This window comes from Dipteris shenzhenensis, chromosome 26, assembly GCF_047967505.1.
Source record: "Dipteris shenzhenensis isolate YYH24624 ecotype China chromosome 26, Dip_SZ_1.0, whole genome shotgun sequence".
NCBI lineage: Eukaryota > Viridiplantae > Streptophyta > Polypodiopsida > Gleicheniales > Dipteridaceae > Dipteris > Dipteris shenzhenensis.
The window spans coordinates 31,235,482-31,253,914 of record NC_141621.1 but is presented as its reverse complement, the minus strand read 5'-3'; the positions used below and the strand labels follow the sequence as shown (position 1 = coordinate 31,253,914).

General features: G+C 43.0%; 1 protein-coding gene across 2 annotated transcripts in view; it reads left to right on the top strand.

The window, feature by feature from the left end:
• The window catches only part of LOC147884959 (fumarate hydratase 1, mitochondrial-like), a 72,113-nt gene that overhangs the window by 49,316 nt on the left and 4,364 nt on the right, over nucleotides 1–18,433 (top strand). For both annotated transcript variants that reach the window (XM_087397143.1, XM_087397142.1), the window contains exon 13: nucleotides 13,292–13,387. In XM_087397143.1, coding sequence (XP_087253269.1) covers nucleotides 13,292–13,387 — 96 coding nt within the window. The remainder of the gene's footprint in view (nucleotides 1–13,291; nucleotides 13,388–18,433) is intronic.

Here is an 18,433-nt window from a genome sequence, read left to right as displayed (position 1 = left end):
TCATTATAGGTAATAAACCTGACAGATGTACCTCTATCTTTGAACTCCTTGGTCCTGGAAGACTTGCTCTTCCTAGACCTCTTGCGTTTCCTTCTTTTCCTGGATGGTTTATCTGATGAAGAAGAAGATACAGAAGTTGAGCTTGAAGTAGACGGTGAAGGGCTTGGAGATCGGTGATGATGCCTCGATCTCTTCCTGCTATGAGACTGTTCCCTATGAGATCCCTCTCTCTCGGGCTGTGCATGAGAGTGTGCCTCTGGCATTGGCACATCATAAGCTGCACTAGGCATAGTTTCTGCTTGAAACAGATGCTGAGCTCTTGGATCCCTTCTGAGTTTTTCCATTTCCTGCATACGAATGCGTACCATCTGCTCAAACTCTTGCTGACTTTGCTGCACAATTCTTTGTCTTGGATGTGCATCCCTATTTTGTGAATCTCACTGGATAGGTGATTGAACCATCTTTCTACAACTTGTCTGAGATCTGCAAGCTCTCACACACACTGTTTATGCAACTGATGCACTCAGCCTTTTCTTTTCAAAGAGAAAATACCTCGATTAGAGGTGTATTGCATTCACACCTGTGCCAGTGCCGGGCTGTCAACTCAAAGCATAAACCCACAAGGTTTCTAAAGAATCAACAATTGTGTTGCCCCTTTCCTAGTTGTGGCAAAAAGCACTCATAGTGCATCTATTTTCCCTTCTCTGTGCACAAAGACATGCATTTCTTTACTTGTGCAAATCTTTGATTTTACTGATTTTATGTTGTTTTTCTAACAGGAAAAAGTATCGACAAGTAGGTGGAAACTGATGGCAGAAACTGTCTCTGCAACTATCTTCTCTTTATTTTTATTTTTTTAAAGAAGATAACTAGATGAGTAACCAGCTGGTTACACTAACCAGACTAGCTGGTTTTGGTTTGGTTAGTTTGTGACTTGACTAACTAGACTGGTCACAGTCTAGTTACACCAACCAAATTGGTCAGGTTAGGCCAAGCTAATTGAACCAGGGTTAAACTAAATGTGATGAGGCTAGCTTAACCTCAGGTCTGCCACCTCAGCATCTAGCTGGCCATGCCACTTCAGCTGTCTAGCTGGCAGGCCATGTCAACTACCACGTCATCATGCACATGTTTGCCACGTCATTTGACACATGTCATCATGACACATCAGCAATGCCCTGTGCACTACCACGTCATCAAGAGCCACGTAAGCCTAAGGTTTCAGACCTTGGCTAGTTGGCCGGCGTTGATGAGACTGGCAGAGCTACACTGAAATGCCTTTATAGTTGGATGAATAGTCACGTTTGCAAACACACCGAGAGGAAACACAATCCCAAGATGAACTCAAGATACCATAAACTCGGAAAACACCAAGAAATACCATATATTGATAGTCACCAATCACTCTAGAAAATACAAAGATCACTGAAATGTATAGAGATCACAACCTCCAAGCAACCATGAACTTGTAGATAGAACCCCCTATATGATCAATAAGAACCTTTCTTGCCAGTGATGAACCAGATGCCTTGGAACTTGGATGGAACCTTGGACCTCGCTTTTTAATACACGTTCCATATCCCCCTTTGCAACCTTTTCCACAACTTAGAATTCTGGAGTCAACCAAAGAAAACCTTTCTTCACAATTGTATCTTGTTACTATTGCCAAAGAGCCAGCTCAACATGCTTCCCAAAGCCTTGCCATTTGACCAAATGAAAACCATAAGCAACTAAACTAGTCACCAAGTCCACAGCCACCAGAATCTCCCTAGAGAAAGGTACCGACAGTCGCATCGACAGCATCAATGAGGATCTTGTCCTCTTAATCCTTTCCCAACAATCCTCCACGCTCGAGTCTACCATGCACGCGTATTTCTCCATAGAGGGACTTATGACATCGTCTCTGATCGTAGAGGCATAGTATTGCTTCCCATCAATAGCCTACGGCTCATATATGTTTTATCACAACACTGAGTCTTTCAAGGTTTAGACACAGTCGACACAGCAAAAGAAATACCGTCAGCTCTCAATCTTCTGTCTGCCCAAAATCTGCAGATCCTGTCTGTGTATAAGAGCTTCTTGCTGCTAGTCGAGGTGATCGGCCAACCTGGCTTCTTCCACGATGATGATCTACTGCTGTTGAGCCAACTTACCATGCCAGCTACAATCCTTCCAACCAGTTCATGAGCTGAAACATCTTCAGGAACCAGCCTTTGAATGAAACGTGAACACTTCGTAGAACTTCAGCATCTAATCGCCGCTGCAAACTTCCGTGAAGGCATATAGTTGTAGCAAAAATATCCATGATCAACTTATTCCATCCGACCTTCAAAAGAACTAGACACGAAGCTAACCAGCTATATCCACTTGAGCTACAGCCAAACCGTTTTCGTTAGATGAGTGTAGGGGCACTCCTTTGGAACATCCAAGAGACTGCACAAGCAGCCCAACTACTATCAGAGCAAACCATATATACACAGTAAGCCACAACTAATCACACGACCAATTTGTTGGTGAGCCACCACTTCACCTTGCAACAACAAGCCACTTGCAACTTTGTTTGCCGCCCACAAACTCCACTGTGCAATTGGGAAGCTTCCATGACCAACTGCAGATACCAAATGGGCTGCTGTGAACAACATCAAAGAGCCCTTCTAGTTGTAAAGGTCTCTCAACCTTCAACAACAGATTCGAACCAAGAACTCTATGATTGGCCACCCAATATCCTTATCAAGCGGCCTCAAGCCTTCAAGAACTGAAGAAAACAATTCTCTGAGGTCACCACGACTTTTGAAACACCTTAAATGTTAATTGTGACAAACAACAAACTGAGCGACAGAGCAATTAGCTGCTCTTCGCCAACAACTGATTCACCAAAGCAAAGCCAAGCAACTAGAAACACAAATCGGTCAGCTTCCTGACCTCTCTCAAACTAAGATGGGCGACTCCCACCACAACTGAAATGAGCCCAAAGCTCATGAAATCCGTGATCAGCTGCCCTCTACCTCATGAGACGAGCAAGAAGATGATTGTAAACTGGTCCGTCCACCCCCCTTATAGAGATCCAACCAATAGTGGTGCTAATCCACGTCCTTCCTTTCCCATGCAAATCCTTGACCATCGATTGGCTCCTTTTATCTCCACCAATGAGGGCTTCACCTTTATCTCACTTTTCCACTCTTTATGGTCCTCTACTTTTTGTTGTGGCCATGCAAAGTAGTCCTCACCTGTAGTCGTTTTGGAAAGCACTGGTCCTTCTTCAGTGAGTTGATGACCACTCCATCATCCATTCCATGTGCCAATGCAGGATCCAAGGTCCACATCCAAACTCCATGGGTCATCCAATCATCAATTTGGTCGCAAAGTCTTCATCATCATTTCCTGCAATAAAGGTTCTCCATACAAGCGCATAGTTATTTCTAAAATATATATTCGATACAAAGTATCATCTCAAAAAATAGAGAAGGCCAATGTCATAGTATTCTCTAGCTACTATCTTCTATCCTATCCATGCTAGCTACATGTGCGCCTATCAGTGCTACTGCCTCCTACACACGAGTGCTCTTATCTATGATTTACATAGCATTTTTTATCCGATACAAAAAGATACCAGTCGCACAAAAAAATCCCATCAGCGTCATGCGTCACGCCTTCCGAAAAGCCTCTGCGTGCGCCTAGTCGCTTTTGCAGCACCATGACGAATCTCGTCAGAAAATCTTCCATCAGACATGCACTTGCATGAAAAAGTCACTACATCTCCCTCTGCGTGATAATTGCTAACACCATCCTCCGTCTAACGCACAATTCTCTGCTCTACTTCTCTTCCACCTTTTAAAACTCCAATGATTATCAATTGACGCCACGATAGGATAGCACGCCTTGCTTTTGGCCCCAACAAACTCGATGAAGCAGCCTTTAACGCAGATAACCCACACGAGAAACAAGAGCGCTTCCACAACTGCCTTCATCAACGTCTCGTCGGGACTCAGGATCCCTGTTAGCTCTTGCATAATAAAATCCCACATGCACGGGTAGTTCGTAAGCAAATTGACCACCTTTCCGTTATGCTGTGTACTCTGTGCATATGACTCTTTGTTGTCCATTGCACACAGCAAGCTCTCTCTTCCTTTGCACATCCTTGCCTAAGCTAGCAACACTCGGCTTGGATTGTCAAAGGCTTGAGAATGCCTTTAACCTTGCTCTGATACCAATTGCAACCAAATTTTCAATCATCTCTCAAACAGCTCTCTCTCTCTCTCTCTCTCTCTCTCTCTCTCACTTCCTCTCTCTGCAAAGGGCTGGACCCCCCCGAAGGTCTTTATTCATGAAAGAGAATCTGAATACAAAGTTCAGCGTAGAGCTATGTTACAGAAATTGAAAACGTGAATTGTTTTACAAGAGCTCATGGCTCATTCATCTGGCAAGTTGCCACTTGTCTAATTTCAGCCTAGTTCTAATCCCATGTCCATGGGTAAGGTCTTCTGGGGTCTCCTTAGCACTTGGTCACACGAATAGCTCCTAATTGCTCGCGGGGCTCTGCAATGCCCAAGTCTAGAACCTTTCCCATGCGAAAAATAAACTGTGGACTAATTCTAGTCACTGTGGGCGTCCCCACTAAACACATGTGCGCACATAACAAATATATATATAAATAGATTCTTGGGTTAACTGAGATTAACCCCTCTCGATAATTAATTAAAGGCTTGATTATTCATCAAAGAACTTTAATTAATGCCGAGTCTCTCCAACCGAAATTGGCACATCTTGGTTAATTAAACCAAGTCTTCCTAACCGAAGTTAGGTTCTTTGACCGAAGTCAATTCTTTGACTATTAAAGGGACTCTTTGACCATAATTAACACAAATGGAAAACTCTTTAAGTATGATCAAATAAATGGTGAACTCAATACTTTGACTTAACGATATTTACAGCTTGGTGACAAAGTCTTTGAAAGGACCTAAGTGTAGGCCATCTTCTCCCGATCGTAGTGATGCCCTGTGGGTCCTGGAATGTGCCTTGTAGGCATAGTTATAGGCACTTTAGTGTTTTAGTGCCTTTTATGCCACATAGGACATTTAGTCCTATGTGACACCTAGGACACTTAGTCCTAGGGCCTATCTTTATGTACCTTGTACTTTCATTTCTATCAATCAGTTGAAGTGATGGCTTATCAGCCTCGACTCTTGTACTTGCTCCCACACTCACCGTACCTACAGTGGTATCAGAGCGGTTAGGACCTGCTCCCTCGTCCCTGGACCTACATTGCTCCTTGCTCCCAGCTCGTTCTGCGTCTCCATCCGTACAGTCCGTATGATTGTACGGATGCCCGTACAAATAACGTATAAATCACATGCCCTGTAGTACAACTACGCTCATGTTGCTCTACCAATCGCATCTACCTACGTACAAAGTACTTGCGCCGTACAATGGTACCTGCGTTGTACTTGCATCATACAACGGTACCTGCGACGTACCTACGTCATACAACCGTACCTACACACAATAGCTATTTCGTACATGTGTACCTGCACATGTACATACTTTCGTACAATTGTACATGTAGGCGTACATGTCTTCCGTACATACGTACTTGCAGATAGTTGTCCGTACAGCTTGTACCTACCCATACAAGATCTGCACATGCGAACCTCCAATAGATTGCCTACAGCCATTCAAGTTGTTTTGGCATTGGCTGTGAACCAATTTCCTGCTTGCTATAACCATTTTTGGGTCTCACTGCAGTCATCTACAGACATTGGCAGTTTTGGGGCTTTTGCAGGACATTGGCAAATTTGGGGCTTTCAGTTCCTTTCACTTTCTTTGGTTGCAATTTCTTGCAAGACATTGGAGCTTTGGGATTTGGTTTGCAATTTCTTGTTCAGATTGCAGGACTTTGAGTCACATTTGCAGAACATTGGGTCAGATTGCAAGACATTGGGTCACATTTGCAAAATCTCAACAAAATTTGGGGCTTTTCTGTATTTGCCCTCTTTTTGGCTTCTTTGCCCTCATGAAATTTGGGGCTTTTGCCAGATTTGCTGTTTTTTGCAGTGAACATTGCCTGACACAGTCACATTTGGGTCAAATTTGCATTTACCCTTTGATTTGGGCTGGAAATTTGCAGGGCATTCACTTGCAAACATTTGCTGTCATTTTTTTGGACAGCCAGCTCTTTGCAGTGATAGCCTTGAGACTTTTGTGTTTTTAGGTCTTTTCTTTTCAAGGTATCCCATTTGCAATGGGTGGCAACAATCATGATCTATTTGGCATTCTTCGTGAAGATGATAAGTTGGATGGCACCAACTATCCGTCTTATCTTATGAAACATATTCTTGTTGCAAGGCATTTTTGGAATATTGTTTTTGGGGTTGATCTGAGGCCAGGCAATGCTACAGTGGCCGCCCCTATTGCTGGTCCCTCTGCAGAGGGTACTCCTCCTGATGCTTTATCCTCTAGCACCCCTACTGCTGCTCCTCCAACTCAAGAACAAACAAGATGGGATGCAAGAGATGCAAATGCACATTCCTGTATTGCTTTATCATGCAAGAGAATCATTATTCCACACATCTGGTCTTGCAGGACAGCAAAGGATGCTTGGGACAAATTGGCTTCTCTTTATCAGATTCACAATGAGGCACGACTCTTTTGATCAGCTAGTCACTTTGCTTTTGCAGGAAGAGCTAGCATAGGAGGCATTATTAGCACATGTCATAGTCCCCCCTCGAGGTGCATTAGCTAAGGAATGTAACAACTGTCTGCAAGATGTGACCTGCTTGGAAGCACCACTATCAAAATACCAATCCTGAGCATCTTTAGTAGTAAAGAATGCATCAACTTGGGAGGGATCCAAGGAGCAATGGACAGCCCATTCCCAATCATCCTGGAGAGCATGTACATGTGAGGCATCTGCTGGCTCGTGGGATTCAATTGCATGTGAGGCATTAACTGTCAATCTTGCTTTTTTTTTCTCCGAAGCAATGCGCTTCCTGCATTCTGAAATTTCATGCTCGGGCTTGCGATAATAGTTGCATCTTTTCTTCTTTGACTTATCTGCTGTATTTTTAGATGCATTGAAGGAAAAAGGAATTGGAGATATGCAGATCACATCCATTTCAAGCCATCCTGTCACTCTGACTAATGTTCTTTTTGTGCCCAGAATTGAAGTTAACTTGATTTCAATTTCAGCAATTGCCACTTCAGGTTTTAGAGTGATTTTTTATGGATATAGATGCCTAGTATATGATCTTCGTGATGACAATGCCATAGTTCTCACTGGCACTTTGAAAAAGGGGCTTTATCACCTTGATGATCACTCAGCTGCACTCTCTATTGAAGCATTTGCTATTTCATATTCACAGCTTGCTGAAACTCATCTTTGGCATGAGAGAATGGGTCATCTCAATTATAGAGCTCTTGCCATGTTACATGCAAATGATGTACCTCAAACTCACACAGTTTCCAAACATGTATGTGAGGGTTGTCTTTTGGATATGATGCATCAGTTTCCTTTCCAAAAGCATTGTCCAAAACTCTCACAAAGGAAATTGCAGCTAGTGCACAGTGATGTATGTGGCCCAATGAGGACAAATGCCATTAGGGGATGCAAATATTTCATGACTCTCATTGATGACTTCACAAGATATTACTGGGTATATGCTTTAAAAGCCAAATCTGAAGTGTTCTCAGGCTTCCAGAGGTGGCTGAATATGGTTGAGAATGAATCAAGATGCAAGCTTGTCACCCTCAATACAAATGGGGGGGAGAGTATATGTCAAAGGAGTTTGATGCATTTTTGTCTTCACGGGGCATTGTTCACTCATGCACTACTCCTTACACTCCTCAGCATAATCCTGTTCCTGAAAGGAAGAACAGGTCCACTATGAAGATGGCCAGATGCATGCTTAAGGCCAAGTCCTTGCCCAATAAATTTTAGCTTGATGCAGTGATGTGTGCCAACTATGTACTGAATAGATCACCTACAAGGGCATTGAGGACTGTTACACCTTATGAAGCATGGAAAGGCAAGAAGCCTTCACTTTCACACATGAGAGTTTTTGGGTCTCTTACATATGTTCATGTACCATCTCAGCTGAGACATAAGCTTGATGACAAGGCAATCAAATGCATATTTATTGGTTACAGCCAAGAGAGCAGAGGGTATCGGTTATACCAACCAAATACTGGGAAGATTATTGTCAGTAGAGATGTAATCTTTGCTGAACATTCGGCTTCTCCTCTTGTGGACTGCAAAGCTAAGCCAGAAGTTGACATGCTTGATGCCTTTGACTCTTGGTTATCTCTGCTTCCCTCAGAGGGGGACTTTGACCAGCAACATGAGCCTCCTGCACGCCCTCCAACAAGCAATGATCAGCCAGTACCCCATGCTGATTTGCAGGTTTCTCTTCCAGCACAAAATGATCCCACTATTCATGATGCAGTGATTGAAGAAAGAGCTGTCAATAGACAGGAAAGGCAAGTTCCCAGATGGCTTCTTGACACATTGAGGGACAACAAACAAGATCAACCTCTTGCTGCCCGGACAAGATCAGGGAATAGACATATGCATGGTCACTTTCTTGAGTTTGCACTCCTTGCTACAGCTTGCAATGAAGAGCCTTTGTGCCATAAAGATGCTTTTGACAGCAAAGAGTGGATGGATGCAATGAGAGCTGAGTTACAATCCATTGCCAAAAATGACACATGGGAATTAGTAGATCTCCCTCCCGGCAAGCATGCCATTGGTACCCAGTGGGTCTACAAATTAAAAAGGAACTCTGATGGCAGCATAGATTGACACAAAGCCCATCTTGTTGCAAAAGGGTATGCCCAATAACAAGGCATTGACTTTGAGGAGACCTTTGCTCCCACTTCCAGGATTACTACTATTAGATGTGTCATTGCCATTGCAGCCCATCACCATTGGCAAGTGCACCAGCTTGACATCAAGACTGCCTTTCTTCATGGGGATCTGCAGAAAGAAGTTTATGTGACACAACCTCCTGGCTTTGAGGTTGTTGGTTCTGAAAACAAGGTATGCCAGCTTGGAAAAGCCCTTGATGGTTTGAAGCAGGCACCCAGGGCATGGTATGCTAAAATTCATGCACACTTACTATCCCTTGTTTTCAGAATAGCCCCACAGAGCCCATTCTTTATGTCCGTGGGAGTGAATCTAATTTTTTAGTGCTGATTTTATATGTGGATGACATGCTGATCACAGGCCCCGATACTCAGCATATTGCAGCTTTCAAGGCTGCTTTGCAGCAAGCTTTTGAAATGTCCGACATGGGACAGCTACACTATTATTTGGGCATTCAGTTTGCTCATGTTAAGGGGGGTATCATGATGTCACAATCCAAGTATATTGGACAGCTCCTTGATCGTTTTCAGTGTGAGGATTGCAAGCCAATCTCTACTCCAGTGGACCCTGGCTTCAAATTTTCAGCTCATAATGGGAGCCCACCATGTGATATCACTCTTTACCAGCAGGCTGTTGGATGTCTTATTTACTTATGCCACACCAAACCTGACTTACAGTATGCAGTATCCCAGCTCAGCAAGTTCATGCACATGCCGAGTTCACAGCATTGGCAGGCAGTGAAGAGAGTCTTCAGATATCTCAGAGGCATTCAGGATTTAGCCCTCTTCTATGGTGATCAGGGCTCACTTACCATGCATGCTTACATGGATATTGACTGGGCAGGTTGTTCCGATACCAAAGTGTCACATACCGGCAACTGTTTTTTGCTTGGCAGTTTATGTATCTCTTGGCTCAGCAAAAAGCAACCAACAGTTGCCACATTCAGCTGTGAGGCTGAGTACAAGGCAGCCTTCACTGCTACAGTAGAGAATGTCTGGCTTCGATAGTTACTTATAGATCTTGGTATTCGCCAGACATCCTCTACTATGGTCTACACTAATAGCTAGAGTGCTTTGTCCATTGCGCGTAATCCAGTGTTTCATGCGCGTACCAAACACATTGAAGTTCACTATCATTATGTTGAGAGCAGTTGTCAGCAGGAGACATAGAGTTATCCTACCTTCCCACAGAGGACAACATAGTAGATATGTTTACGAAGGCACTTCCTCGTCCCAAGTTCGAAGTCTTTCGACAAGCTTTACACTTGGTACCCTTTGTTACATGATATGGCATACCTTGTACATTCATAGGTGGCTATATCCTTTTGGATGAACATGTGCCACCATGACCAAAAAATACCAGGTGTTCTGAGACGTTTCTAGAATACTTCAGCCCATACCATGGAGGGGGGTCTATAGGCCATCTTCTTCCGGTCGTAGTGATGCCCTATGGGCCCTAGTATGTGCCTTGTAGGCATAGTTATAGGCACTTTAGTGTTAAAGTGCCTTTTATGCCACATAGGACATTTAGTCCTATGTGACACCTAGGACACTTAGTCCTAGGGTCTATCTTTATGTACCTTGTACTTTCATTTCTATCAATCAGTTAACGTGATGGCTTATCAGTCTCGACTCTTGTACTTGCTCCCACACTCACCGTACCTACACTAAGGATTCAGGATCAAATGGGAGCTGTGATATTGAAGGAGGCATTACATGATAACACAGTGAAGCTGGACGTGCCTCTGGTTTGCTTTCAAAGCAAGCAAACAAGTGGGTGGATCATTTGGTATGTGCATTCCTTGTATAGTCATTTGAACCTTAATAACTTGCTTTGGGCAGATTCTGTGCTTTGCATTTCTCAGGTATTGAGAGATTGCAAGGTGTATGCCTTCTTGGAAGTCAGAGGGGGAAAATCTTGGTGATTCTCCGAAGCTCAGAGCATGGTGAACTAGTGAAATTCTTGGTGGTGAAGACAGGGACATCTACAAGAGGAGAGAATGTGTTGAAGCTAGAGGAGTACTTGTTTGAGAGCTCATGGTCCAGGTATTCTGGAGTTCTATCGAGGTTGGACTTGTGTACCAAGATGGTTTTTGTGGAGGACTAGACCTAGAGGAGCAGGAGCCACTAGTTGAAAGATCAAAGGACGACGACAATCCGAGTTGTTCCAAAGGGCTTCTTCATGGAAGTTGATGGAGCACTTGCATCGACGTGTTGGGATTGGTCCACAATGTGTCGGTGAGAGGGAGTGTTGGAGTATAGATGGTGACCTCCCCATTTGTGAGCTCCCAAAAGAGGAGTACAAGGGGGAGGTGGAGTAGGGTATGTTAGATGCCATGTGGCCAATGTTTCAGCCACAACATGGGCTGGTCTGATAAGGAAATCTAGGCTACCACATGGGCACTATATGGGCTGCCATGTGGGCAGCACAAAAGGTGCATCTGGCTATTTGTAGTGTGTCCTTCTCGAGAAGGATGTGTGAAAGTTTAGACCTTGTGGCCAAATCTTATAAAGGGAAACAAGCTCATGAAGAGTATCTCATGAGCTTTTCCTCATCTTGTTCATAAGGTTTGGCCATAAGGTAAAAACGTTCCCACATACACTCGCACACACATATACATGCATATGTAGACACTTGAAAAGATTTGGCTGCAAGGTCAAAACTTTTCCATAGCTTGTTTGTGAGGTAGCACTTAAAAATTTTCCTCATTCTCCATAGAGACTTGGCTCATTAGATTTGGCCACAAGGTTAAAACGTTTCCAAATCTTGTTAAGAACATGACTTTAGAATAAGATTTGGTCACAAGGTGAAAACTTTATGAGGGGTAAGCGCTACGCCGGAATAGAATGAAACAACTATGTACCACAGATTCAAGGTCGTACCCCTCTCTAGTCTCCTATCTTACCCAGATCAGAGATGTTGGGTGACTTTCATTCATGAGGCCGTATGACAGAGAGACCATTTGCTTAGAGCACATAGCCAGATTCTACTCAAAGTGTGGTTGTCGAGTTTCTTTAGCTAGATAGAACGGACGAGCTGACCCTAGGGAGATGGCATAGCCAAGGTCCGAAGCAAGAGACACAACAAACCCAGTGGCAACAGGTTGATGAACAGATCAAGCTCATGGATCTTCCCTCCTTGGTCACCAACCCAGAGCACGACCAACGGGTGTGACAGTGGCCCTTGTCCAACATAGGGCCACAACTAGTAGGAGACCATAGCAAGACTACACAGATTGATCATCATAGCGTTTTATCATGGGTTATGCCACCACAACCTCGTATGTCGCTAGGACCTCCTGTGAGTTTGACCCCTCCATGAGCATCTAGAGAACCACCGCAAGATGCCACATCATAGCTACCGTCCTCTCCATGAGCTCAGACATTTCTTGTAATGTTTTATGTTTATGTTGCACTTCTCTGGGTGTAGATGCCTGCTTAGAGGCTCCATCCATTCAGCTCATTATATTTGGTATTTTCAGTCTCATAGACGTGTTGGTCTTTCGAGGACCTTAAATAAACTTCTTTCTTTCTTTCTTTCTATAAAAGACAATGAGCTTTCTTGTTTTGGCAAGTTTTTCAAAAGTTTAAATTAGCAAGTTTGTGGCTTTTTTATTGCCAGCAAGGTAATATTATTTATGGGTAATTTTGAAATGTATTGGAAATGTTAATTCTTGTATGCACTAGTATTTGGAGTTTGTTAGAGGATCTAATCTGTCCCTAGTTCAAGGTGGTATATTGCATTTATGTGTTAAATTTTGTGTCAGCCTTTGGTTCTTTACGCAGTGCTTGGGTTCTTGTTTCTTTTTTGTGATTGCGTTGTCTTTTCATGGCATCATTGTAACCTACCATTTACTTCTTTTGTGACATTAAAATCAAAGGGACTAACGTGGTAATCACAATAGAGTTGCAATGGTCATTTTGATCTTTACATTGTAGTGCAGATAATAATGAAATTCAGTATATATGTCCATTTTTAATTTGCCTTTTCCATTGGTTTGCCAGCTGAGAAATTGGATAATACTTGATTTGGTGATACATCTAGGAGTAATCAGAAACTCAATACAAAGACTTTGTATAAATGGATGCTCAAGTATGTGTGGGTGTGTGGATTTGTATGTGTGAGAGCATATTTTTATACTATGGTCTACACCCACTGTTGGGCGCTGATGACGTCAGTGGGGATGTCATAGTAGCTAGTCCCTGCTATGTATGATGGAGTTTATGGTTTTCAACCTTGTGAGTGACTATCATGAGATTGAAACTGCACTATGTTGTGTTTTTAGAGGATGAGTTTGGGAATGTTCCTGGATTCATCTAGGTATATACATCTAGGAGTAATCTTCGGTAGTGCTTGAACCTAAGCCACTCTTCCTTGATTGTGTTTTGTTTTGCTGGCATTATCCAACTTTGTAATTGTTGCATTTATGTTCAGGTCATGGGAAATCATGTGGCAATCACAGTAGGAGGCGCAAATGGTCATTTTGACCTCAATGTCTTCAAGCCTTTACTCGCCAATAGTGCACTTCAGGTAATCCAAACAAACATGTAAATGAAGTCTAGGTTTCTTTTGCAACTAATTCTTAATCCACTTTCAATTAACTGTGTGGGACAAACAATTAATTGAATGTTTCTCTTTCAATTAGTTTGTGATGTTAAATTAAGGAGGCCTGTAGATAAGTGGTAGAAGCATAGATTGTGGTGGCACGTTCAAGATTAATGTACAATAAAGCTCGAAGGCAGGGTCTAGAGATGCTATTACCAAATCAAGATTCACGCCTTGCTTGCAAAAAATGCTTGTCGCTCAACGAATGTAGATGTCATATTTGTGCAGTCTCCAAGAATTAAAGTAGATCACTAGCTTTGCCCCAAAATCTTGCTATGTTCTTTGTGTACATTCCATTAAGATTGTGATGTGGCAGCTTAAATTGGTATAATAAACCACTTGTAATTGATATAGAACCTTGCATGAGATGCACAATGTCTCCAAGCATCGTATGGTTAGTTGCAAAATGTTTTAAAAATATGAAGATATTGCAATGATATGCCTTCTACAAGCTGAAAGGTTGTCCTAAGGTTGCTTCTAGTAACCTTCTATGTAGATCGAATTGCTTGAACTTCTCATTCAAGAGCATTGAAGTAGCTTCTTTGTTCAGTCCCATGTCTTGGGAAAAGTGTACTTTGAAGTGGCTTTGATACTATGGAAGAGTAGGAATCATACTTAGCCAAATCAAGCCCCATTTCTCAAAGTATGAATACAATGAAACAAGAGTATTATCATACTTGCACAAGCTCAAGGGCTTCAAGCTTGATATTGAAGCTATTCTTAACTATGGAGGTGGAGTCAATGCTTTGTAGACAGAGACGGGCTAAGCTCTGTTGCCCAGTGAACCTAGTGGTCTGATTGCTACTGCTATTGAGCCAATTTGGTGTCTAGAGTGGGTGCCATCTTGCTAGCCTTCTTCTGGTGCCTTGTTTTAAGGTTGATCCAAGACTGTTGAATATAAGAGGCTCTAAGACCGCGTCATGGTGGCTCCTCCAAATGATGTGTGTTGGGTCCTAAAACTATGAGTCCTGCAATAGGTCTAGAGAGTGCACAGATGGGCATCGTCCTCTCTAATAAACGAGGAGTACCAAATCTTGGTAGTTGCATAAATTCATATACTCATTTCCGAACTCTGCTAGATTCCCCATGGTAATCGTGAGTGATCTTAGTATCAATGTATCTTTTTGCAATCCAAGTACACACACTTGTGCTTGGTCCATTGGTTCTTACTGGCATATCCTTTCATTGGGGCATGGGCTATTTGCAAATTATTTTGTAGCTAGCCAACTACATAATTCCCAAAGGACACCAAACAATTCTGATGTGGTAGCTAACTGGCAAGTCCGCTACAGTGTACCAAGTGGAGGTTTCCTCTCCCTTGCCCATAGATGGGTTATATATATATTAGTGGGAGTACTCTCCATCACATCCATTGTTTCTTCTATCTTTATCACTTGGAAGGCTGGCTGGTTTGTGGAGATCTATTCTCCCCTACCCACTGGATGGGCTATAGAAGTAGGAGTTCCACTCCCACTTATATAGCCCATCTATTACCTCTTCCCTCTTTCATTAGTTGAATGGAGCAAAGTGTGTCCAAGGCATATGCATCCTTTCCCTTGTTCCTTCACATCCCATCTTAGTAGCTGTGCAAGGAAGACTTTTTGACATTCAAGAGAGGAGAGCGCACAGTTTCCAAGAGGGAGATTCGTTTTCAGCCTATTTGGGGTGTGTTTATATATAGATCTACATTTCTCCAAGCCTAAAGAAGGTGATGTACATCACCCATTTCAAATAACTAGCCAATGAAGTACCCCAGCTCAAGAAGGCTTACTAGTGAAGCAGATTTGTATCGCACAGGTTCCAACCTTTTGTTTTTGTGCTTGTAGCAAGCAAGGGAGAAAAAATGGTGGCAACCAAGTACCTTCCAAGGTAAGCTTGATGGACTTAACTACCCCCTATGGAAGATGAAAGTCTCCTTACTTCATGGAGAGTATGAAAGGTTAAAGATGGTACTGTTGTAAACCCCCATGCAATGGGGTCAGATATTGTGGCTATACCAACAATCAAAACATTGTCATAGACATGGGAAGGGCAGGATGCAAACACATTTGTAGCTCATAGAGGCCACAAAGGACAATGTGATACCATTGATTCAAATGGCATGTTGCTTGGATTATACAAAAGACTTTGTATAAATGGATGCTCAAGTATGTCTGGGTTTGTGGATTTGCATGTGTGAGAGTATATGTTTATACCATGATCTACACCCATTGTTGGGCGCTGATAACGTCAGTGGGGATTGCATAGTAGCTAGTCCTTGTTATGCGTGATGGAGTTTATGGTTTTCAACCTTATGAGTGATTGTCATGAGATTGAAACTGCACTATGTTGTGTTTTTAGAGGATGAGTTTGGGCATGTTCTTGGATTCATCTAGATATATACTAAAGACTTAGTATGAGACCAACAGAGAAGGGACACCTTTCACAAATTCCGTCGATCTGTATAGAGGTGCCTCCTCGCATGCATCATAGTGGTCCTTCTACCACTTGAGCCACCAGGTGACCACCTCGCTTGTAAGTTCCATGGATGCTAGGATGCACCGCTCGTCGTCGTTCGTAGGGACAAGTGAAAAATAACTTCCGAATTGTGCTACGAAGTCAACGCTAAAGGTTCGTTCTTACCATCGTACCATGTGAAGGTGAGCTTCCCAGGGAAAGAAGGCTTGACGGGCGGTGGGATTCTCTCCCTTTTCCACCCCCGATGGTTGGAGTAGAGAAATGAACAGTTGCCGGTCCTGTTCTTCCTTCTCCTCCCGAGCACTTCGCTCCCGTTCTTCCTTTTTCTCTCGGGTGGTACACTCTACAAGCTCCCTGGCCTCCTAAGCCTCACGGTCCTTGAGTTCCTTAGCTTCCCTAGTCCCACGATCGTGTTCCTCTTTTGCCTCCCGAATTACTCTATCGCATTCTCTGGCGGCCGGCTCACGATCGTCCCGCAACTCTTGGAGCTGAACCATGCGGCTAAAGAGACTCTCGGGTTGTTGTTTGCTGCATTTGCATCATAGCCATCATGGCAGACATTGAAGTATCTGCAGGATTCTATGGTGGTAGGGGTTGGAAAATGATCCCTCCTCCCCACTCATCTTGGACTGCTCACTAGTACTCATGGTGTCCTTTCCGGATCTCTTCTATACCATAAAACAAGGGGGCTGTCTTAGGAAAGAAAATCTAAAGCTCTGATACCATTGTAATAGGGGGATTGCCTAGCTCTCACTCTCTGCTGCTCAATGCTATTTGAACTGAAAGAATGATGCACTCAAAACAAAGTGATACTCTGGAGTGAGTGTGAGAATCAAAGAGAGAGAATATAATAAACCTCCAAAGAGGGAAAATAATAACTGAACAATGTCTAGCCCAAAGGGTGGAATACAACTGTAGAGAACAAAGGTGTTATAAGGAGGGAGAACCCTCACTACAAAAGAGAACTAAAGACTGTTGTACTGGATTGAACCGAGCTGAGGACTAACTAAAGAAGGGCTGAAGGGGTTGCTGGGCTACTGCAGACTTCTCTTGCTTGATCCTGGTCCCAAAGGCTGTTGCTTGTTAAGGCTTGAATCTTTGGGATGAATAATGAGGCCAATGGCCTGGCCTTATATGAGCTTTTAGGGCAGATTGACCGCACCGACCTTTGGTCAGGTCGGTCAAAAGTCGATGTTGACAAAAAAAGTCCATGCATTGACTTTTTAACCAAAAAGTCAACTCTACATTTTTTGACTTGTTTTGTCTTGCTGCGTGGCAGTATTTGATGGTGATGCAGCCTGTATGCATCATGCCACGGGTTGTGGATGCTCATGATAGTGGGAGAACTTGGACACATAGTACCCTAGCAACGCTTTCCTTGGGCAAGCTACCAAGGATTTGTTATGGCACTAACTAATGTCAAAGGAGCATCTCAATCATATTCGAGGAGCGAGGAGCGAGGAGCAAGGAGCCATGATCCTTGAAGAATTCTAGATAAAGATGCATGATGACAGATGCATTACAAAACTCTAAAAGGACAAAGGCAAAGGAAAACCAACATCTCCAACAAAGAAGGAAGGGCAAGAGGACAGATCCTTTGACTCAAAGAAGAAGAAGGTTAAGTGCTTCTACTATGGAAAGATGGGGTACTAGGCCAAGAAATGCAGGAAGAAAGCAACTGACAAGAAGGATGTCAACATGTGGCAGCCACCTAAGCCCTAAGTACACCTCCCCCCTGCTCTCCTCATATGGGGTCTCATAGATGGGGAGGTGACTTTTCCAAGACTTTGGAAATCTGTGTGAAAATCGAGCCTTGCTTTCCAGGAATAAAGCAATTGCTTTGATTTAGCAAGTTCTCTTTTGTCGTCTTCTTTTGAACACTGAAAATACAGCCTTGTTCAGTGCCCCATATCTCCCAGACGGTGCGGAACCTAGAAATTATCAAGAAGACAACTTTTAACCGTCTTTTGATTCCTTACAACTTTAGTCTTCATCTCTTTGTGTATCTTCGTATTATATAATAGTTCGGATAGATACAAGGGAATGGATCTTTGAGTCCCGAAGGAAAACCGCCCTTTATAACTCAACAGATGTGTAGCTCATGGGCTCAACAAACAAAGCCAGACTTAGCCGGAATGAATGGACCGGATTGGATTGGTCGGACAATTCCTACCAAGTTATGAAATCTCGACTTCTGTAATTGAGCGCCTCACAAGTGGTATCAGAGCAACCTTTTGGCTCTGAAAAAGCATGAATTTCAAAACAAGATTTTGAATCTTGCAAAAAAAAGATCGAATTTCAATTTCGGATTCTATCAAAGGTACAAATTTCAATACAGCTTGGTCTTTTGAGGATGATATAGATTCCAAATTCCAATTTTCTCAAATTCAAGAAAAATCAAGAGAATCTTAGTATGCAAGGCATGATGAAGCTACTTGAGGAGCAATTCCATGCTCTCAAGACGCTCTAAGCTGAAACGAAAGATAGCAAAGAAAATGATTGATCTCGGATCCC